The sequence below is a fragment of the Trametes versicolor genome (genome assembly GCF_000271585.1).
Source record: "Trametes versicolor FP-101664 SS1 unplaced genomic scaffold TRAVEscaffold_3, whole genome shotgun sequence".
Classification (NCBI taxonomy): Eukaryota; Fungi; Basidiomycota; class Agaricomycetes; order Polyporales; family Polyporaceae; genus Trametes; species Trametes versicolor.
Window position 1 is genome coordinate 1,128,695 of NW_007360323.1, and position 21,078 is coordinate 1,149,772.

At 59.1% G+C, this 21,078-nt stretch overlaps 10 protein-coding genes across 10 annotated transcripts; 4 read left to right on the forward strand and 6 right to left on the reverse strand.

Moving 5' to 3' along the window:
- Window positions 1–131: 131 nt before the first annotated feature.
- Window positions 132–1,188, reverse strand: TRAVEDRAFT_56791 (uncharacterized protein). The gene is made up of 3 exons (XM_008036977.1): window positions 911–1,188; window positions 612–856; window positions 132–556 (listed from the first exon to the last, which is right to left on the reverse strand). Exons 1-3 carry the CDS (start codon window positions 1,073–1,075, stop codon window positions 364–366), a joined length of 603 nt encoding a protein of 200 aa, XP_008035168.1. The 5' UTR covers window positions 1,076–1,188; the 3' UTR covers window positions 132–363.
- Window positions 1,189–1,547: 359 nt separating this feature from the next.
- Window positions 1,548–3,036, reverse strand: TRAVEDRAFT_69837 (uncharacterized protein). The gene is made up of 4 exons (XM_008037249.1): window positions 2,810–3,036; window positions 2,576–2,750; window positions 2,058–2,525; window positions 1,548–2,001 (listed from the first exon to the last, which is right to left on the reverse strand). Exons 1-4 carry the CDS (start codon window positions 2,959–2,961, stop codon window positions 1,597–1,599), a joined length of 1,200 nt encoding a protein of 399 aa, XP_008035440.1. The 5' UTR covers window positions 2,962–3,036; the 3' UTR covers window positions 1,548–1,596.
- A 180-nt stretch (window positions 3,037–3,216) lies between these two features.
- Window positions 3,217–4,538, forward strand: TRAVEDRAFT_69838 (uncharacterized protein; the record flags this gene model as incomplete). The annotated part of the gene is made up of 3 exons (XM_008037250.1): window positions 3,217–3,398; window positions 3,458–4,086; window positions 4,144–4,538. 3 exons carry the CDS (start codon window positions 3,217–3,219, stop codon window positions 4,410–4,412), a joined length of 1,080 nt encoding a protein of 359 aa, XP_008035441.1. The 3' UTR covers window positions 4,413–4,538.
- A 151-nt stretch (window positions 4,539–4,689) lies between these two features.
- TRAVEDRAFT_18191 (uncharacterized protein) lies at window positions 4,690–5,445 on the reverse strand (the record flags this gene model as incomplete). The annotated part of the gene is made up of 2 exons (XM_008036533.1): window positions 4,690–5,355; window positions 5,419–5,445. 2 exons carry the CDS (start codon window positions 5,443–5,445, stop codon window positions 4,690–4,692), a joined length of 693 nt encoding a protein of 230 aa, XP_008034724.1.
- A 2,570-nt stretch (window positions 5,446–8,015) lies between these two features.
- On the reverse strand, window positions 8,016–8,216 carry TRAVEDRAFT_81558 (RNA-directed DNA polymerase; the record flags this gene model as incomplete). The annotated part of the gene is made up of 1 exon (XM_008037251.1): window positions 8,016–8,216. A coding segment is annotated over one exon (201 nt), but the record flags the coding sequence as incomplete, so codon positions are not given.
- A 348-nt stretch (window positions 8,217–8,564) lies between these two features.
- On the reverse strand, window positions 8,565–9,737 carry TRAVEDRAFT_115375 (uncharacterized protein; the record flags this gene model as incomplete). Its single annotated transcript, XM_008037252.1, has 2 exons — window positions 8,565–8,671; window positions 8,729–9,737. Coding segments are annotated over 2 exons (1,116 nt in total), but the record flags the coding sequence as incomplete, so codon positions are not given.
- Window positions 9,738–9,952: 215 nt separating this feature from the next.
- TRAVEDRAFT_86038 (uncharacterized protein) lies at window positions 9,953–10,240 on the reverse strand (the record flags this gene model as incomplete). The annotated part of the gene is made up of 1 exon (XM_008037253.1): window positions 9,953–10,240. A coding segment is annotated over one exon (288 nt), but the record flags the coding sequence as incomplete, so codon positions are not given.
- Window positions 10,241–13,210: 2,970 nt separating this feature from the next.
- TRAVEDRAFT_116434 (uncharacterized protein) lies at window positions 13,211–14,198 on the forward strand (the record flags this gene model as incomplete). Its single annotated transcript, XM_008037254.1, has 5 exons — window positions 13,211–13,558; window positions 13,621–13,692; window positions 13,745–13,898; window positions 13,961–14,082; window positions 14,148–14,198. 5 exons carry the CDS (start codon window positions 13,211–13,213, stop codon window positions 14,196–14,198), a joined length of 747 nt encoding a protein of 248 aa, XP_008035445.1.
- Window positions 14,199–15,570: 1,372 nt separating this feature from the next.
- Window positions 15,571–16,823, forward strand: TRAVEDRAFT_56794 (phosphatases II). Its single transcript, XM_008036978.1, has 5 exons — window positions 15,571–15,794; window positions 15,862–16,130; window positions 16,193–16,246; window positions 16,301–16,335; window positions 16,391–16,823. Exons 1-5 carry the CDS (start codon window positions 15,742–15,744, stop codon window positions 16,514–16,516), a joined length of 537 nt encoding a protein of 178 aa, XP_008035169.1. The 5' UTR covers window positions 15,571–15,741; the 3' UTR covers window positions 16,517–16,823.
- Window positions 16,824–17,106: 283 nt separating this feature from the next.
- On the forward strand, window positions 17,107–20,949 carry TRAVEDRAFT_143344 (alpha/beta-hydrolase; the record flags this gene model as incomplete). Its single annotated transcript, XM_008037255.1, has 18 exons — window positions 17,107–17,149; window positions 17,206–17,305; window positions 17,358–17,426; window positions 17,478–17,782; window positions 17,892–17,915; window positions 17,965–17,994; window positions 18,059–18,098; window positions 18,152–18,204; window positions 18,255–18,472; window positions 18,530–19,017; window positions 19,067–19,286; window positions 19,343–19,364; window positions 19,421–19,461; window positions 19,513–19,893; window positions 19,940–20,303; window positions 20,358–20,419; window positions 20,472–20,686; window positions 20,740–20,949. 18 exons carry the CDS (start codon window positions 17,107–17,109, stop codon window positions 20,876–20,878), a joined length of 2,814 nt encoding a protein of 937 aa, XP_008035446.1. The 3' UTR covers window positions 20,879–20,949.
- Window positions 20,950–21,078: the final 129 nt, after the last annotated feature.

The following is a 21,078-nucleotide window of genomic DNA, read 5'->3' on the forward strand; positions in this document are numbered from 1 at the left end:
CCTGCTGAGCGATCGTAGCGCTTCTGGTACCCGGTCCGTTCAAAGCGGAGCCGCGGCTCGCACTTTGAGGCACGCACTCAGTAAGTACTCAGGGCGGATACTGACCTCTTCATGCTCAAAGCTTGGCTATCAATTCGTCGTGTGGGCACAGGAGCGCAGTGTTTTATCAAGGCGCGTTGTGATAAACAGCGAGAGACGCTACCAACACTGTTTCAACAACCCCATCTGTAGTTACCGATCTGTATAGTATGTCTATCTAGGAGATAGTCCAACCATACGATATGCCAACGTCCAACCTCAGAGTGAATAGAGGAGCGTAGAAATCGGGCCAAGAAGGACGATTCGATTCAGAAGCTCCCTCGTTTAAGCAAGGAAGGCGCCGAGGAGGGCCAGGCCGGCGAAGACACCAGCCTGCATGCCCATCGACTGGGCGGCACCGTTGCTGCCCGTGGGGGACGTGGAGGTGTCGGAGCTGGTGGGGTTGAGGGCGTCCGTGCTGTCGGTAGCAGAAGAACCGCCGGTGGTAGCTCCGGTAGTCGAAGCGGCAGGGACGGTCCTAAATTAGAGGGTCAGCATGCGTGCGAGGGCTTCATTTACATATTGGCACTTACAAAGTCCCGCTGCCAGCGGTGACGGTGCCAGAGGCCGCCGAAGAGAAAGTGGACGAAGACGAGCTCTTGATGGTGAACTGCTCAGACTGAGCGAGGATCGTGTTCAGGTTGTCGGTGTCCTTAACGAGGTTGACCTGGAAGCCAGTGCCGGCCTTCCAGCCACCGCTGGGAGGGTTCACGGTAACCTTGCCGAGGGTTCCGACAACGAGCGCGTCTAGGACCTGGCTGGTCGGGGGGAAGCTGGCCTAGAGACATGGTGTTAGGCAGGAGCCACCGCACTTCTGTAGGGGGGTACACACCTGGTTGACGAGCACAATGGTGAAGTTGGCGGCGTCGGTGTCAACCTTAGACCAGGAGACCTCGTTGGGGCCGCTGGTCGTCCATCCAGTGCTGTTGGTGGGCTCCGAGACGGAGTAGGCGAGAGCCGAGGTGGCGAGGGCGAAGAGGACGGCAACAGAGCGCATTGTGGTGGATTAGGACGAAGGAAGAGGGTAGGGTTGGGATGTGCAAGGACAGGGAGGGAGAACGAACGTGGGGTGCGCGAGGATGCGGCGAGAAAAAGACCTCGGTGACGGTTGAAAGGCAAGTCGAGATCGCTTCCCGCCACCTTCGCGGCCGGAGAACACTGGCCGTTCCGGCCGTCGCTGGCGGCGAACTGGACGTGACACGCCGTATGCATCATCCCATATCCGGCATGTGGCCTCGGTCCCCCACAGCCACCCCCCTCCCCGGCGTGCCTCCTCCCTCGGCGGACCCCGCCCGCCGTATATTATCTGTACAACCGTCCCTTCACCGGGTTTCCAAGCCCTTCATGACAAGACATTCCACCTTGCGCTGGCGGTCACCGCTCGACGTCGCCGGTAGGCTTGGGACCTCCAGCAACTCTGCGCGACACTGGCAGACAACCTTTGATGTGGGGCTGACAATTTGGGGCTGACAATTTGGGGCTGACAATTGCACGCAATATTGTCATAAGTTGTACAAGTTACGCAAGGTTTGAGTCGGCCTCTGCCTGTGTCTCGACCTTGGATAGGAGCTCCTCCGCGTCCATCCACAAGTCGTGCTGTCCCCACACCCCCGTAATGACGCCGATGACCATCCAGCACGATGCGTCGTCAATCATACTCGCCTCCTCGGGTACTTCGCCAGCCTCCGATCCATTTTGCGCGGCACGCCTCCGCCGGATTTCACCCATGAGGGAGATGCAGGCGCGCGCCAGATTCCGCAGGAGACTCGTTTCATCGCTTGATATCCAGTCATCGACGCGCGACAACAGTGCGAACATCCAGCGTGCGTGCGACGGGGTGATATCCGTCAGCGGCATCGATGATTGTTCGACCCGCAGGGTGATCCAGTGCGTGAAGTACATCAAGAGATGTATGGCGTATCTCTGGCGTTCAAGGGACTATCAGTGCGCGCTGACATAGGTCAACGAAATGGACATACGTGGTCGATATGTTGCAGGAGACTTGGTGTAGGTTCCCGTGCAATGATTTTGAGAGGCGCCCGTTGCTCAAGCGATGCCTCCACATCCAGCAACAAACTGTCCGCAGGAAGGTCTGGCGGGGCGGGCGTCCCAGAAGGTGTCGGTAACGACCGTGCACCAGCTCCAGGCGTCGATGGTCCAGTCTCCATCTCGAAGCTCATGTTGCTCGGCCCAGCCTCAGAGGACCCACCCTGATGCGCGTCGTACGAGAGCGATGCGTTCTCCTGAACGTCGTCGGCAAAGCGTGCGCCCTGCGCCCTCTTCTGCCACCGGGAGACTTTGGGCTGTTTTGGCTTCTTGGGCGGGTTCCACTCACTCTCCGGGCGGCCCGCGAGGAACGCCCACCACATATCACGTTCCTTCATGGATGGGAGGATGCTCGAAATAGGGTTAGGGATGTGAACGCGGACAGTGGGCTGGGTGGAATTCTGGGCTGTGTCGGCGCGGGGACTTTCGGTAGAGGGGCTAGTGTACACACCTTACGGAAATTCTTGAACCGCCTCACGAACGTCTCCCGCCACTCCTCTGAGGGAAGGAGATCTCGGCGTGGTGTTGACCCATTGGACCCTGGGAGCGGTGCGGCCGAGGGGTCCTCCGGGACGTCGTAGGGGTTTGCGACGCGTGTTACATGCGGAAGCTGGCGTGCATCGCGGCTGTACAAGGGGCCACCTTCAGCAGACGTTGAGGGCGAAGCGAAGCGATTTGTACCTACCGAACCATGAAAAGATACTGCAGCCCATCCACAGGCACCCCGTCAAATGTCTCCGGGAGGTTCGCGACCGGCAGCACCTGTCGCCCTAGTGTAGGCTCTTCATCATCCGAATCGTCGAGCTCTTCGTACTTTCTCTTCGTCTGGAGTGACATTTCACGCGAACCACGAGCTTGGGCGGTGGTGGGGATAGATGTGCTTCAGCTTGGGAGCTGAGGAGGCTACCGCAGTGGCGGCGCGGTCTGACTGAGATAGACGCGCGCATGCAGAGCAGAGATGCTATGGGCGCTTAGGACACTCGCACTTCGCTTCACGCTCCCGCCACCCATACTCCGTCCTTGTCGTAACTCACAGCGCGCCCCGCGCGCCGTCTTTCGAACTGCGGTTGAGCAAATAAGCTCGACGTGATAATGGCGGACGCTGAGCAAGATGGCTACGACCTCGAGACGCTGCAGGCGCAGATCGACATGTCCATGGCGTTCACGCACAACATCGTCTCGGGCTGGATGAAGTCGTCCAAGACAAAACTCCCCTCGTCCTCCTCTAGGACAAACGACAAAGACCTCGAAGAATATATGCGCAAGCCTGCGCGGTTCGTTCTTGTTCCGCGTTCTCTCATACTGTGCCGCCCACACTTACGCTCATCCACAGACTCGGCGTCGGCGCGGCCCCACCCGAGGCGACCGGCGTGCTCGGCCGCGAGACCGCGAAGCTGCGCAACAAGCTCACGGGCAAGGGCAAGAAGCGCGAGCGCGACGAAGCCGAGGAGGGATCCGCGCGCACGGGCGCCCAGACCGCCGGCGGTGGCACCGCCGAGTCCGACGAGGACGAGGACAGCAGGGCGCGGGCGATCACGAAGAAGGCGCGCGTCGACCCGTTTGCGGCGCGGGGCGACGGCAAGAAGAAGAAAAAGAAGAAGGACCCTGTGGCGGGCCCGGCCACTGCGGGTTCCACGCCTAAGGGACAGACCGCGGAGCCGCTCGCAGGGGAGGATGTCGAGATGGGTGAGGCGGAGGCGGATCAGGCTGCTGCTGCTGGCGGAGCAAAATCCCCGGAGAACGACGCTGCGCTGCCCGCGCTGTCGAAGAAGAAGAGGAAAAAGAAGCACAAGGCTGGCGCGGGGCACGAGGGGGCGCAGCAGCCCGGAAACCCACAAGCGCAACATAACACGGCGGGGTCCCCGGTGCCTGTGAACAAGAATGTCGCGAGTGATCTGGAGCCGACAGAGGCCTCTGCGTCGTCGAAATCGCATACAGCTTCCGCTAAGAAATCTTTACGTGGTACGTACTTGCTGACGCAGAACACTTATCCGTGTTATTGATATCCGACAACCACAGAACCCCAAACCGATGCTGAGCACGCGCTGCCTTCTGCGCAATCCACCACGCCCGTCAATGCCGCCGAACCTGCTGTGCGCCAGGACTTACTGGTTGGACCTTTGTTGAACCTCTCAGGGCCTCCGCCAATACACGACACTCAGGACGTCGGCTCTCCGAAGAAGAAGCGCAAACGAAAGAAGAAAAAGAAGAAAACGGTCGGGCAGCCAGCGGCTGATATGGATGCAGTGCACGAAGACGGTGAAGCAGAGGGAAGCGACGACGACTGAAGACACTTCACGACGCTCTTGCATCGTGTTCATGTTTACAATTGGATTAACCGTAGCGATCGACCCTCTGCCCCCGTGTATGCACAACTTTGTCTTGTTATTCGTATGTCACCGAACAGCATGAACACCTTCAAAGCTACAGTATGCACGACATCTAACTGAAGATCCTGGGCCACAGACATAGGTATAGTACACGAGATCCAGCATACATACGGCCCTCCGAGATAAGATAAAACATAATATCCTCCACGTCCAATACTCGTCCAGATGCAAACCCTCACCTGTGCCACCATGTGTGCCCGTTCGACGTGCGGTCCATCTTCATCGCATACGCCTCGTCCCGCCTCTCCCTCCTGCGCATCTGACGCTCCCTGCGTCTCTCCTTATGAGCGAGCCGCATGAGATATCTGCCCTTATCCCTCATGTCTCGTTTTCCCAATAAACATCCCATGATGAAAGTGCCGACGCCATGATGGTGCGGCCTGACGCGGTGGTGGAAGTGGAGGAAAGGGTGCCGCCGCGAGTGCCGTTCACGATAGCGGTCGTCGTACCTAGGCTCGTCGTGATGGCGGCGCCGGCGGGAATGGGAGCGCGAGTTCGAGTGTGCGTGCCCACCATGCGAATGCGAGTGGCCGTGCGAGTGAGAGTTGGAGTGGGCGTGTCCATGGGAGTGCGAGCGGTGTCCGTGGTCGTGTTCGCGCTCAGGGCGGCGGCGACTGCGCCTGGGGAAGATCCAGAGTATGGTGCCGCCGTTGCTGCGGTTGCGCGTGCGGTACGCCTCGGGGTGCTCCTGCTTGTGTCTCCGTATCGCGCGGGCCTCCTTCATCTCGTACAGGCCCTGCCGGCGGGTGTTCTCGCTGCCCAAGAGCGTCCCGCGCATCTTGGTCACCCATCCGTGGACCGTGGAGGCCTTGCGGCGATGGCGACGGTGTCCGTCCTCTTCCTGATTACACAGGGCTGTCAGTCAGCGCGCTCCGGGTATCGCTATAGATAGGAAATGACGCACCGAGTCCCATTCTACGATATTTGGCATGAGTGTGGTATATCAGACAGGCGGAGAGTGTGGTTCTGGGTCTTTTTTTTTTTTTTTGGATCTAGGTTATTATTTAACATGTAGTGCTTGTACAGCCGTCTACGCTAGGATTAATACGGGTTTTCTAATGGTCCCCGCGAACATATATCGAGTCTACTGCGGCGAAGCCGCTCTATAATCGGAAATCATAGCGCGTGAAGTTTATAGAGACTGGAGTGTGTAGAGGGGAAGGGCGGGGGGCATAGGCATAAGCATAGAGAAGGAGGGGAAGGAGGGGTGGGGGTGGCGTGGGTGGCATGATGGGCCTAACCGTCCGGGACGTCGTCGAAGGAGAAAGCTGTGGGATTGTCGACAAGGAATTGCTGGATGTCATAAAACGGGTCCATGGATCCGAGCAGATCCTCGATGCTTGAGTACCGGAACTTCCGTGTGTAGTGATCGCAGTGGAAGAGGACGTGTTCGCGCGTGTGGTACGCCGGCGGTCCGCTGTGGAGGGTGCACATCGTGGGTTCGTTTAGCCGCGTGCGGAACCGGTCTCGATACCATCCTGTCGGGGCGTGGTTCGTAATGCACCGTATGAATCGTGCTGTAAGGGTGGGGCGTCCGCCGAGGCGCTTGAGCGGGTACGACTTCGTGTGGGTCAGGCGGCGGAAGGCCGGGTGCCGCAGGTGCGTCCGGCCCCAGTACTTGGCTGGGTTGGTGTTCGCCATCTCATCCCACTCGCCCAGGACGCCCTCGGTGATGCCACTCTTGGAATAGGCGTACGATGTGGCGAGCCGGCCGCGGTATCGGTCGTTCGGCAGGTCCAGGACGTGCGTGCGCGCCGTGGCTTTGACGTCGGCATCGATGGCTTCGTTCTCCTCGATGTCTGAGTGGGCGGGGCAGTAGTGGAACTGGATGTGGTGGTCGGGGCTGCGTTCGAACCACTCGCGCAGCATTCGGCATGAGTTTGTGGGTGCCATCTTGCCGCCGTCCGGGGATAGGATGCTGGAGAGCGAATTTTCGCTATCGCTGAATATATGGACCCGCCGGTACGACTTGAGACAGACGAAGCCGATCGCGAGGGACAGCGCGATTTGCTCGCAGTCGAAGGAGAAAGCGTTGCCCGTGTATAGCGTGTACGGGGGCCGAACGAGCTGCCCACGGTTGTACGCACGGTAGCCTGCCGCTGACCCGCACACGTCGCGCTCACTCGACGTGACATACGAGCTGCCATCAGTGAAGATCACGAGTGCGCCCTCGTCCTGGTGTGCTGCCCGAATGCGCGGGAGTAGGTCGGTGTTGATCCACACGTTGAGGGCATCCTTGTCGCTCTTCGGAGGGTGGTCGAGGTGCATCGTGATGCGATCAGCATATAGATCGCGCACACGCGCGCCGGGCTGGCACTCGTCGTCGAGCGGGTTGAACACCTCGGTGATCCATGGCCGTTTGCGGTCGAAGACGTCGCTGAGAGGGATTGCGGGAGTAGGGCGGATTAGGTGGGGAGGGAAACGTATGTATGGGGCATTGGGGGAGCGTTTGAAGATGTTGGGGAATGATGCGCGGAGGGGATGGTGCGAGGGAAGTGTGTGAAAGCGGAGGAAGAAGCGGTATTGCAGTTTTTTACAGTGGAGGTGGAGAGGGAGAATGCCGGCGAAGGAGTGCATTGCGCCAATGGGTGTAGTGCGGAATGCTCCGGTGATCCATCGCAGCGCACGGTGTTGAGCCGCCACAAGTGGTTTCATGAGACCCTTGACGCCCTTCGAGCGATACCAGACTTCAACGCCATACGTGAGGAGCGGGAGCACACACGCGATGTACAGTGTGCGGCGCTGCATTGGTGTGAGCCCGCGGTTGGAGTTGCCGAGCATCAGCATCGCATTGACCGTGGTCACCGCGCGCTCCGCATAGTATGAAACATGAGCGTGGAAGTTCAGTTTTGAGTCGAGGCGTATGCCGAGGTACCGCCACACAGCGCTGGGCTGCAGAGAGGAGTTGTCGTCAAAAATGAGGGGGGTCTGTGGGTTTTGGGATGCAGCAAGGCGAGTGGGGACAAAATGCATGAGCTCATCCTTCTCGGACTCCACCAGAAGACCAAGCCGGGCTAGAGTTGTTTTAGTCTCCTGGTAGCGCATGCGGAGGATGGTGCAGTTGGAGTCGATGGAGGGAGTGGAGACAATCCAGAGGCCGTCATCGACATAGAATTGTAGCGCAGAGTCAGACTGAGTTGTGGTGACAGGGAAGAGGATATGGAGGGCGGGGGCAATGTAGAGGTTCGTCAGGACGGGTGACAAAGCAGAACCCTGGCCCGCGCCGACTTCGGGCACATCAAACCAGGGAGACGAGGCACGACCCCAGCGGAAGCAAGACTGTCGGCCAGTGAGATAGTGGCGGAAGAAGCGTACGAGGATAGGGGAGAAGCCAACGCGGTCCATGATGCGACAGAGAAGGTCATGGTTCATGGAGGGGAAGAACTGAGCGACGTCGAAGGCGAGGCACGAGGTGACGATATTCTTCTTCCAGCCCGCACGGATATGAGTGACGAGGCATGTCGCAGCGTCGATGGTGCTGTGTGCCTTGGTGCCGCCAAACTGATTAGGGTGCAAAATGCCGAATTTCTGGCACTCATAATGGAGGCGTTCGCTGAGAACCTTCTCCATGAGTTTGCCGAGTGTGCTGAGCAAGACAATGGGGCGATATGACTTGATCTTGGAGTAGTCATCCTTGTATGGCTTGGGGATGACAACTGAGACCGCACGCTTGAATTGATCTGGCCACACCCCGAGCTCCAGGATGGCGTTATAGAGGCGGTGGATAGTGTCGAGGAAGTGTTCATCAGTGGTGAGGATGCGGAGGTGGCGCCAGTGCAGGTGGTCCCAGCCAGGTGTGGAGGTCGTGGATACATGGCGGAGGGCATCAGTGATCTCTGCTCGTGCAATTGGGAGGCACTCGCGGACAGGGAGAGGTTTGAGCTCGTTGACAATGGTGTTGTCGACAGGGCGGGCAGCAGCAGCGTGAAAGGTGGAATCCAGCGCGTCCCAGAGACTCGGAAGAGACTGCAGTGGTTGACCGTTGTGCACTAATGCTCGATACATCGGCATGGCACGCGGGCCGACCCACCCCATGAGGTTCCACACGCGGCGCTGCTTCTCTGCTACGAACTGAATCCGCTCGTCTAGATGTGTCCGGCGGCGGGTGCGGATTGTGGACTTGAGAACACGGAATGCGCGCCGCACCGACGCACTTGCTGCTGGGGCCAGGCGCGGTGAGTGGAGGCGGACGAACTCGAGGCGCCGTCGTGCACGCTTCAAGTCGTCGCGAGCAGCCGAGCAGGCTTCATCCCACCACTGACGAGACTTGTCGCAGATGCGGAGAGGGGTAGCGTGAGCCGTCCAGGCGCTTGAGATGCAGTCGAACAGAGTGTCCACTGCTGAGCGGAGGTCGTGCTCGTTATGGAGGGGGAATTCGGGAGGGAGACGTTGCTGAACTGCCGCACAGACATCCGCAACGAACTCCTGTTCTTCTTCTGACTTTGGCGGGATTCCAGGTGCGCCGTCGAGAGACCAGAGAGGCGCCGGGATTTCGACATGGATAACCGCATGGTCCGAGAGTCCACGCTCGTCCGCAGCAACTTCGATTGTGTAGAGCTGGTGTGGACGGTCGTTGGGTACCCAAATGAGGTCGATGACAGTGGGGCGAAGGGCGTGACGGTGTGGGAAATGGGTGTGGATGCCAGGAGGTGAGAGCAAGCGAAGGCCGAGATGAGCGTGCAGCTCCAAGACCTCGCCCGAACGCGCCGCGGAATCCGGCGGGTAGTCGGGGTCCCACACGCGCGAGTGAGTGTTGTAGTCGCCACCTGCAACGTCAATAACAGGCAGCCGTTGAGCATTATCAGTGAGGTATTCAATGGCATGGTTTTGGGCATCGTTGTAGATGTTCAGGATAGCAAGAGGGTCGAGAGTGGGGTCAAGGCGTAGGAGGAGAATCATGCAGTCACGGTGGGAGACATTGGGGTCGAGGGAGAGGACAGCGTTGGAGAGCTTGCGGCTGACATGGCACACGACACGTGCATCCTTTCGGGGCTCGACAAGCGTCCACGCTGGGTGGAGCTGCGTGCCATACAGCATATTGTCGTCGGTGCGCTCGGCAGGGCCTGCAGGCGAAGCAGAGGGGATAGGGCGAATGGGCCCGTACCACGGCTCCTGAATACAGACTACGTCGACGTCGCGCGCCGCGCACTGCTCAAGGAGGAGATGTGTATGTTGTGGGGAATGATTCACGTTCTGGAAGACTACATGAAGGGAAGTGCGCATGTGTACTACGATCGGCCGCTGTTGCCACCGCCTTTCCTACCCCTACTTCCTCCGCGGGCCGAGGGTGGCCTCGCATCGGTAACGGTCTGAGGGGGCAGGTTAGCGTGGAACACTTGTGTGGTTGTGCGGCCGAAACGTACGCGCGATGATGCACGGGGCGCGCCGGCCTGAGCCGGGTCTTCCGCGCCGTATGCGGCAAGGGAGGCGTATTGACGGGCGATGGAGGGGACACGAGAGCGGAACCACTCCCAGTCGCTGCGGTGCCGGTAGAACTCGCAGCTATGGTCGTTGGCGTAGTGGGACCCATGGCAGTTCCGACACACGGGCGGGTGCGCACACCGGACAATATCCTTGTCAGGGCGGTCACGGCAGCAGAGCGCTGCAAGGTGGTGCATGGCGGCCTCGTGGTTGCCGCCGCAACGCGGGCAGGTGTCGGTCGACGCAGAGCAGCTCCGGTCGTAGTGCCCCCAGGAGAAGCAGGTGCCGCAAAGGGGGAGCGTAGGACGGTTGGTCAAAACAATGGGGGTGATGGGAGAGGAGTTGGGGCGAAGCGCGACAGAGACCTTGCACAGACGCTCGCTCACTGTGTAGTTCTCGTTGTCAACGAACTCAACCACTAGGAGGCGGGAGGTCTCGCCCTCCACCACCCTGCCCCATCTAAACTTGGTGTAGCGATCGTCAAGATAAGGTTTCCATTCGTCAACAGCGAACAAGGGGGCAGCCGCCTCGCGCGGAGAGAGAGGGACGAGGGAGGCGGAGCGGCGTTCGACACACGGGGCACGCCTGAAGCCGAGTGAGACCCGGTGCTGATAGGGGCGCGTGTCTACGGTCTCGCGCGGAATGTGGGGGTGCAGGGCGGTGACGCGAGAGTGGAGGAAGGATACAGCGGCTTCGGTGGGCGGCTGGTTGAGGATGATCGTGAGGTTGCCGGACGAGGACCACCTAATCGTGTCTACCCGGTACTGCTGCAGGTCGTGTGACCGCTCGAAGCCAGCGGACAGATTGTCCTGCAGGACACCCGGATCGAGGCGGTCGTCGGGGAGGGGGCGGGGTTCGGAAAACACAACGTAGACCGTGCGCTGCCAGTTGACCGGTGGTTTCTTAGTGGGCCCCTGCTGACCAGCCGAACGGCCGCGGGACGGGGCAGCTGATGCCTCCGTCGAGGCGCGGGATGCCGGGCGAGAAGACACCGACGGGGAACGGAGGCGGTCGGCGAGGGTGGGGTGGGCAGGGGATGACGAGCGTGTCGGGCGACTGACCTGGGCGTAGCCCTCATCCATGACACCACACTCTCCGGTGGGCTGGTCACCCGACATCCACAGGTCGCCATCCGCGTCGACGTGCGCCGGAGCTGAGCGTCCAGGAGGCGAGGGAGATTCGGCCTGCAGGTCGATGCGCTCAAGGAGCGTTCGACGAGGAGGGACGGGAGACGGTGCGCGAGGAGAAGGAATGGGGGACGGATCGCGAGGGAGAGGATCGGGCCGCCAGACGGACGACTCGAGGCCAGCTGGTGGCGCCGAGGCGGAGACTGCAGGGGAATCATCGAATGGCGGGAGGTGCGCCGCGCGCGGGCTCGGCGGACAGATGGTGCCGGTGACTTGCTCGACCTTGGCAAGGTCGTCGCCAAAGCGCACTAGGAGGCCGCGAACATGGTCGTACTCGCCGTAGAGGTTCAGCACGGTGGAGTTGAGCCCGTCCAGTGCCGCATTAACAGAGGACCAGGTAAGCCAGGCCTCGTCCTTGGACAGTCGCTGTGTGAGGGCGCGGTGCTTGCGGAGAGTATTCGTGACATTGGTCAGCAGAGCAGCGACCTGAAGGGCGATGGGAGCGAAGTTCTGGGCATCTTCAGAGAGAGCGGGCGGAGGTTCGAGATCAGAGGGGGTCGGACACGCCGGGCTAGGAGAGGGGGTCGGACGCGCCGGGCTAGGAGAAGAGGTCGGACGCGCCGGGCTAGGAGAGGCGCCGGGGGAGCGCTCGCGACGTGGCGACGTGTCCGCGTCCGGGTCGGCCCCTGGGGGCTGCCCGTCGAACACCTCGTCGTCCGCCAAATACCAGTCCAGCACCGGGGAGGAGCCGTCAGTCGCAGAGGTGCGCGGCCGGACCGCTAGATGAGCATCGGATGGCGAAGTGAGCGAGTCGTTGGGAGAGCGGAGTCGCTTGCGAAATAGGCGTGGAGGCGGCGTCTGAGCATGCTGGGTTGGGCTCCGAGCCTCCGCTGAGGAGGCCCGAGGCTCCATTCTGAGACGAGGCGAGCAAGGGCCCCGAGGATTAGTGAGAGCAGGCGGGTGAGTAGAGCAGGAATGGACCGGCGCCTAACCAGGATGATGGTGGTCACGGTGTGGTTCTGGGTCGAGAGATGAGAGAACCGCAGGCCCTGGGTATCCGGTGTTTTGTGCGGGGACTCGAGAAGCGTCGAGGTCATCGTTCGCCGGATCGGGGAGGACACTTTGTTTGTACACGCGAGCGTCACGATGCACGTGAGTTTGGGTTACACGCGCCAAACACATCTCCGCGTCTGCCCACGCGTCTTGCGTCCACAACGCGTGAACTGGGGTCGCAATCTTCTCCACAACTCGACGTCCGACGGCGAAGTACTTACGTGTATGTGCAGCGCGTCGGCGGCCACATGTCGTCCACTGACGAAATGTTTCATGCACAATTCCCAGCGATGTGAGCTTTTATAGCAGATGTGTGGCAATTGTTATGACGATTGATACAGGTATATTCTCAGCACGACCACCCCTGCAAAGATCGGGCTTGCAAGCTTGACACATCTCTGACAGTACGCCGACGCATCGATGAGATAAGACGACGACTTTCGCAAGTTTCGAACCCCTATATCCCCGCGCGTTCACATCCGCCACTATGATTGCCCTATCCAAAGATATCTGCACGATTATCAAGCTGAGGGACCTGCTAATCCGACTTTGTGCCTCCTTCGTAGCGTCCCGCAACATAGACATCGAGGTCTGGGTAGCCTTCCATGCCGCGGGGCGACTGTCTCATCATGGCAGCACCTGCTGGGCGGGCAGAGGAACGAACGCCGACGCGCCGGAAAAGGCAGATTTGCCACGTGAAAGCGGGAGATGGGGCCAATTTGACGCCACAAAGGCACGCCTCGACCGCTCTCGCGCGCTCGCCTGGCGGCCAGGTCGACCGATCCGCTGACCTTTGCGACGTTCTCGACTCGCTCGCGCGGTCTGCTCCTGCGCGTTGCCATCCTGCCGTACGCTCTGACCCTGTCCGTCCCGAGCCATGGTCCTGCTCGAGACCCTTCATAAGGCCGTCGCAGCTCGCTGCAGCGGCCATATCGCCCTTCGAGTCTCTTCCAGCACCGTGCCATCAGCCTTCGCCCATCCCGATATACCGCTCTGAGTACTCCAGCCACAGGGGCTTCGATTATGGAGAACCATTTCTCTGGCCTGACACTGGACACTACGGAACCTCTCGTCTGCCCCTTCCCCAGGAGTAATATGTCGGAGAAGTCCTCCAGCAGCCCCGTTCCGAGCTCCTCACACTCGCCGACCGCGACGGAAACGTCCCAAACGCCATTGCACTCCTCATCTTCGCACACGGACTACGGCGGCCAAAGTTCCTGCCCGGTGTTCACACAAGAGGTCGACCCGCTTCTCATCAAGACGTCGCTCGAAGACCGCATCGCCTACCTGACGGACTTCCTCGGCTTCACCTCCCGCGACGCGGACCTCATCAGCAAGATTGCGCCGTCCGTGCACGATGCCATCCCGGCCATGGTCGACGGGATGTATGCGAAACTCTTTGAGTTTGACATCACGAAGAAGGTGTTCATGACACGGAATCAGGTACGTGAATGCGCTGCTGTGTACCCGTAATGGCCCCGGTGCTCAGTGTGTTACAATGACAGGGCTTCGACGGGCCCCTCCCACAAACGCTGGAGGAGCTAAGTTTGGACAGCGCCCAGATCGTCTTCCGGAAGGTACGGAATGCATATTTCAGACGACAGGGCCTTGTATTCATGCTCGTTTCAGGTGTTCATGAAAGCGTGGGCGCGCCGCGTGCTCACGTCGGATTACTCGAATGGCAAGACATGGGCGTACATGGACAAGGTTGGCATCATGCACACTGGTGCTTCGCCATTCAAGCATCAACGCACGATGGGGATCGCCCCGCTGAACGTACCATGTGAGACCCCCGCAGTTCCGTGTGCTCATGCCGACGACTGACCCTGTACTCGAACGCGGCAGACCGCGATATCGCGTTGATGCTGGGGTGGATCCAAACGGTGCTTCACTCGGCTATCCTCCAGATTCCGGAGGACAAGTGTCCTGCGTCGGAGAAGATCGAGGCGGTGGCTGCGATCAATAAGGTACGTTCGCCTACCGCTCCCGCGGAACCGTCTTGCTCGTGTATCTCACCACGTGTCGCTGGCAGGTTCTCTGGATCCAAAACGACCTCTTCTCGCGCCACTATATCGGTGATTGAGGGGGGTTCGCGCCCACTGTCATGCATTGTATTCGTGCTCTCGTACTCAATGTCTTCCTACACCGGATGCTGTCCGTCTGAAATGTACTGTAACTTATCCGGGGATGTAATGCAACATGTAGCAGTGAACTGTATGTGGCGGTCGCGCGTGTCATGTACCGAGTCTACTGTACTTCATCGATCATGCCCTGACGCGTCCGCGAACTGACCGATTGCAAAAACCCGGTGTCTGCTAGCTGCGTTAGTCCCTCGTGTCAGGTCGACGCGTAGAGGAGGGACCAACACCATATGGCGCGGTAGGCTCCTCGACATACCCGGAGGATGTGCCACCGGAAATGTGTACAGCGTCTGTTACCAAAAAAGGTAACTAGGTTCGAGAAGGCGTCACCGCCCCGCTACAGCCTCGCACTCTCGCGTGCCTGCAGCTCTCGCGTCTCGCGCCAAGTGCCCATAAAGCCGTGCTGGTATGTGGTACGACACAATAAGCAGACGGAGGTGTTTATCTTCCGCGGGGGGAAGAGGGGGGTGCGGGCGTCGAGTCACGGATTCAGCGATAGTTCGTAACATGAGGCTGCTACGGAGAGGGATCGGAGCGGCGAGTGCGCACTGGTGGAGGAAGTAGCGTGAACTCCGTAGCGCGTCGCGTTGGGAACAAGAGGAGTGTTCGCCGTATCGCCGAGATCTTGGGAAGTCGAGCTGGGGAGCTCCACTTGAACGATCTCCTGGTGGCGTCCTGACATACCGAGGACAAGTCTCAGGGCTGCGACCTCATTCAATTGCACATCGCCTCACGGGGTTTGGAGAAGTAGACGCGACGGGTTCCTGCGGATGCGCAAGGTATCTGAGATGCATCTCGAGATCGTGCTGAGACTCGCTCGAGTTTGGCAGATTCTGACAAGAGCGCGATGGTTCCTCGGCAGACATTCGACGTAAGAGTCATTATTCCGTGTACGCCTAATTGTGATCGGAATCAGTCATACTCTGCCGGAGGAAGGAGGTAGGGGAATTCGCCGGGTGTCCATGCGGGCCAGCTGGGAACGTGGTGCTGAACGTCGAGGGACGAGGGGTCGTCTAGCAGAACATGAGGCCCCGGAGGTGAGCTGGAGAGGGATGTTGCGACAGGCGGCGACACTGCATGCTACAGCTTCAGCGCAAGCAGCTTCTGCGAGCGACGGCGGACGGTGGCAGGTGTGGCAGAGGACTGGCAGAGCATGACGTTGGGTCGGGCAGCGGCAACACGTGGGGCGCTTCGGACGCGTCGCGCTCACGTGCGCGCCCGTCGGCGGCTGGGATGCGTCTAAGGCTGTGCGCGCTTCATCGCCCTGCTCTCAGCAACTGCCATGACGCCTATCGAGTTTCCGGCCGTGGGCTTCACCGCGAGTGCGCCCCAATGCACGACCCGGCGGTCCCGCCTGCGCCCCTCCGGGTCGCGGCTTCATACATAATCCACCAGCCTCCGACGGACCATGCCCATCGACCTCGGCTTCGGTGACAGAAGCCCCCTTCAAGCCCGCAGCGCAATTCGCAGCGGTCAAAGCCAAGCATGGTCTGGAGGAACATCAACGCCGTCATAGACGGGAAGCTCTACCTGGGCACGTAAGTCGGTGGCACTGCTCTCTTGACAGCTCCCTTTTCTAACAGAACCCCCTCCGTGCTTTCGCAGGATCGACGCTGCCATCTCTCCCAGGACGCTCGCTGACAGGCGTATCACGCACATAGTCTCCGTGGGCTCCGAGCCCATCCCCGCCGACAACCCCGCCTCGGGCATCCGCCACCTGCGCATCCGCGTCGAGGACGTCGACTATGCCGACCTACTCATCCACATGCCCGTCGCGTGCCGCTTCATCCACGAGGCCATCAACGCTGGCGGCGTAGTGCTCGTGCACTGCGTCCAGGGCCTCTCGCGAAGCGCCACGGTCGTCGCCGCATACTGTGAGGAGGCTCTGCAACGCTCATGCCGCTGTTCCGACGCTGACGGTGTTCGCTTGACGTAGTGATGTACTCTCGCCGCATCGAAGCCAGCGAGGCTATGGAGATCGTTCGCCGAGGTAGCTTGCCGCCCGCGATCTGCTCATTCCGCGCCGATCTGACAATTTTTCCAGCGCGTGAACAGGTGTGGATCATCCCGGGCTTCCAGGTACGCTGCGGTGCGATCACGAATAGTGCCCGCGCAGTTCTGACCGTTCCATCAGGAACAACTCGTCCTCTTCGCGCTGTGCCAGTACAATCCGTCCCCGAGCGAAGGGATCTACGTCCGCTGGCGCCAGAAGATCGATCGCTTCCTCCAAGGCCAGCAGGCCCAGGGCGCCCGTCAGTAGCGGCCAAAACCAGGAACCCCGTGCAAGGCGATACACACGGCCACTCTATATTGCCCTCTTGAAGGAGCTGAACACCGATGCACATATACCACCTAGATGTTGGGATACGGTCCTCTTGCTTTCCATTATCCTGTTGCTGCTACTACCCAGGTCTCTCGTTTTGTTGTCTGTTGTAGCACCAAGCCACGCTCGCTTCCCCGACTCGTCTGCTACTAATACTCTACACTGCTCGTATTCCCCCGACCCCCGCTCTCTGTCGTACCCGTAATTCCACCTCTGACATTCCTTGACGGAATGCCCTCGTATTTCACCACCACTGTGTGCAGACTGTGTGCAAGCCTGAGCCTGTGCCGCTATGCCGAGAATCTCGGACTGCGGACATTGTGTCATGCCCACGTGATTGCTACACTTTTGACATGCGCTCCACGATCGCGTACGCCGCACGCGTTGGTGGCTGACGCCCGATTCACACTCCCTTCCTCTCGTCCGTCGTCTTCCACGACGTCGACGCATACACCCTGCCGCTCGTTTCTTGGACAGCCTATCCACACATCCTACAATCTCTTCTACGCTCGTTATAATACACACTCATGCCCGTTACCACGACCTCGGCGGCGCTCCACATCACTCCAGGTGCGCATTGAAGCGCATTCGTACTTTGGTGCAACATATGACTCGCCGTGTTATAGTGGTGATAAAGACCTTCATCAAACATGCGAAACGCAAAGGTGCCAAGTTTAAGGACGGCGATGCAACTGTGGAAGGGTTGGACGACATTTTATACGACGAGTGAGGCTTGCACATCATCAAATTAGAAGGCAAATTATTCACGCTCGACCAGGGCTTTCCACATCGTCAAAGCGTTCATAGAAATGGGAACGAAGAACACCGTCGAGTCTCTGCAGACCTTGTGAGCACCTCATTCATCAACGCGTTCTCCGTGAGCTAACCTCATGTCCAGTACGAACACCCACGTGCCGGCACCGTTCTGGTGCGCCGTGGCGCCGGTCAGGATTCCACTATCCTCTTGCAACAAAGCTGCGGACGCTCTCATTGAGTGGTTCGGACCGGAGGACCTCAAGCATGTCGTCGGCGGCGAGAGGTGGTGGCAGATCCGCGGCATGGAGTGGATTGACGGCGAGTGGGTTACAGAGAACGCCTATCTGCAAGACGGAAACTCCGAACGAGAGAAGGGACTCACCGACGACGAGAAGACCATAAAACGCATGGAACATTTGGACAGGGTCATGGTAAGTGAACATTCCCGTAACTTACGCCGAGTCTCACGACACCGTCCATTTAGTTATATGTCCATGGCGGTAGGTCGAGGTTGTGATTTCGTCATAAGAAACCTACTTTGACTGATGCATAACAGGCGCGTATTTCTGGGGGTCTATCAGTGAGTACGTGCTAGCGTCAGTCAAGTCTCCGAATTGACCCTTGTGCAGACACTCATCGCTACCAGGTGATCCGGTATGGTGAGAAACGATACATTCACATCGTTTATGTGATCCGTATAGATGTTGATATGTTTGGGCACAGCTCGAAAGATGAAGGGTCGCGCCTTCACGGTCAACTATCGGTGAGCTCGGACTTGCGAACCAGTCCACGCAGCCTGTAACAGGAGATTGTTAGGAAAGCGCCTCAGTACCCATGGCCGTGCCCCCTGCAAGATGTTCTTGCGGCCTGTGCGTCTGAAACCTGACAACGCTCAGAAGAGACACTCACTGAGATGCAGACTTCTACTTGACGAACCCACCGCCGGGAGCTGTGCACGAACCTGTTCATCCCTCGAGGATTGTGATCGCCGGCGACTCTGCGGGCGCGGCGCTTTGCTTGACTGTCCTGACCATTCTTCGCGATCTCGGCATTCCACAGCCCGCAGGAGCGGTTCTCATCAGCCCCTGGGTCGACCTCACCCATAGCTTTCCTAGCGTGATGACCAACAGCGCCACAGTTGAGACGATCCTAAGTTGTTCACTTCGCGAGCTGACACAGGAATCTCTCCAATAGGACATTATCCCTCCCCATGGTTTCATCCACAAGCCGTCCACGCTATGGCCTGTCCATCCGACATCGGAAGGGGGGTACGCGCGCGCGATACAAACAAGGAGTAACCCTCCGCCTCAACCTGGGCACGCCGACAACTTGAAGCCGGACAACGACCGCGTCGCGGACCAGGTCGGGCAACGATTGGAGCAGAGCGCTGAGAAGGGCGAGGAAGTCCATGCGGCTGACATACAGGATAAGCCGGAGGACGTCATGTCGCAGAAGGAGATGGAGAACGTAGGGGACGGTGAAGCACCTAATTCACAGCCCAAACAGGCTGAGGGGGACTGCCAAACACCGACAGGCGATTCCGAAAAGCACGAGGACCAGGACCCTAACCATGACCTTGCTGAGGAGTTCTGGGAGCCGAAGCCGCCGAAGGTGTTGATGGAGGACCCTAACGCCGTCCCTTTGGAGCTGCGTGCGCAGATCCAGCTTTACGCTACAACAGAGTTCGTATATGCTCCCGCAAAAATGACGTGTGCTGACATGTACCTACAGGCAACTTTCTCATCCTCTGGTATCGCCCGTGTTGCAGTCATCTCTGGGCAATCTCTGTCCCCTCTATATCATTGCAGGAGATGGCGAATGTCTCAGGGACGAGATCATCTATATGGCTCACAAGGCAGCCCATCCCAAGGATTATCCCACACGTCGTGGGGTCCTTAAAGAGGGGCGCCGTCAGAAAGAGAACGCGGAGAAATTCCAGACGCCGACTAAGGTAGCCTTACACCCGTACCTTTGCGATTTACCGCTATGCTTAACTATCACCGTCAGGTCCATCTCCAAGTGTTTGACGGTACGTGCTTTCCGCTGATGGCTAACATAATGCCCGCTTGATTGGCATATGATCAGATATGTGCCATGTCTTGACTGTGTTCACGTTCACCGAACCGGTAAACTACCCATCCAAGAGTGAAGGAATGCTCGCTCATGCCATGCGGTAGGCAAAATACGCATACAGGTCCATAGCACAGTTCATCAAGCACGTCGTCGACAACTCCGACGACCATCTGTCCCGCAATCCCTTCCCTGAGCTACACAGACCGCCGTCCGAAATATCCGATATGGAAACCGAGAAAGTCGGACCTCCCCATCTCTCTTCCCCCAAAAGCTCATCGACTAAAACGTCCCCTAAGAGACCTCGCGGACCTTTCAGGAACACGAGCAGGGACAGTGGTAGCGGCGAATCCGACGTTAGGATGTACCGCTCCAATGAGGCTGTTGCGAAGAAAGAAGTCGAAGAGGGGAAGACGGACAGGCTTCACGTTCAAAGCGGGAGCGGAGAGTCCTCGTCTGCTACCGCTCATGAAGGCAGCATTCAGGAGGTAGGAAACACAGTGTGACCTTGTAGCGTTGCTCATATTCGTGCAGGACATTTCCGCCGTGTACATGATCAGGGAGCGGGTAGACGTCTTAGGCAATGTTCGTCCGATGGAGCCCCCTGAGGAGATCCCAGCACTCCATCTGAAGCCGAACGAGATTGGGCTTATCAAGGAAGCCCCCGTGCGGCGATGGCTTAGTGGACAGGAGGCTTGGGACAAGAAGTACAAGCGGTCTGCAGAACGCGCCATTCGTAAGCGGAAACGCTATGAGGCCAAGGCGGCAAAGCTGCTGGAGCACGCCAAGGAGCAAGGCCTGGATCATGCTGAACTTCGTCCACAACCATCGAGGCACTCTCTTGCTGAGACGGCGTCCTCAAGATCGGTTGGCGAGGTTCAATCCGACAGACGCTGGGGTGAGTGTGAGATCTTCGTACTGTTACTTAACGTGTCTTGACCTTTGGTGGTAGGACCGCTTGACCTGAAGGGCGAAAACCCTCCACCGACCGCCATCGCAGGACGACGAGACACGGTACGTGAACACGAGCTCGACGGACGGCGGACACTGAAATTAGATTCCTTAGGCCGAGGCGATTGCGCTTCTGAAGAAGTCCATTTACCACAACGCCCCTGCTACTCATCGCACGGTCCCCAAGCTCAGGACCTCAGACGCAGTGCGCGCGGCCTTCGACCCGCACGACCATCCCGTCAAACCACCTCAACAGTCTGCCTCCGAGCAGCAAGTCCATACGCAGTTCATTGCCATGCACGGGCTGCGCATGTGGCAATCACTTGTCGAGTGTGTTTGTTTGTTTACTATCGATCTCGCCTTCCTGACATTGGGGCAACTAGACTGTTCATGCGGAAGAGCACGAAGAAAGTGGAGCGCGGCAAGAAGCATGCCTCCTCCGCGCTGCGCTCTACCAGTGAGAAGATCAGCGGAGCGAGCAGGTCGGCATCCGGGCCTTCGATGTCGCAGAGCGCGTCTTGATTATGAGGCTCCTGGGTTTTTCTTGGGTTTTCGGCATCGCACATATCATTATACCACTTCACTCCGATTTCTCTACACACACGACAGCGCCCCTCAGCCTCAAGGCCCATGCACTTGCACATACACGCGTCTCGGCAGCACATTAGATTCAGTTAGTGGTAGACATCACACATAGACAGGCCGTTGTCAAGTTTACTGCG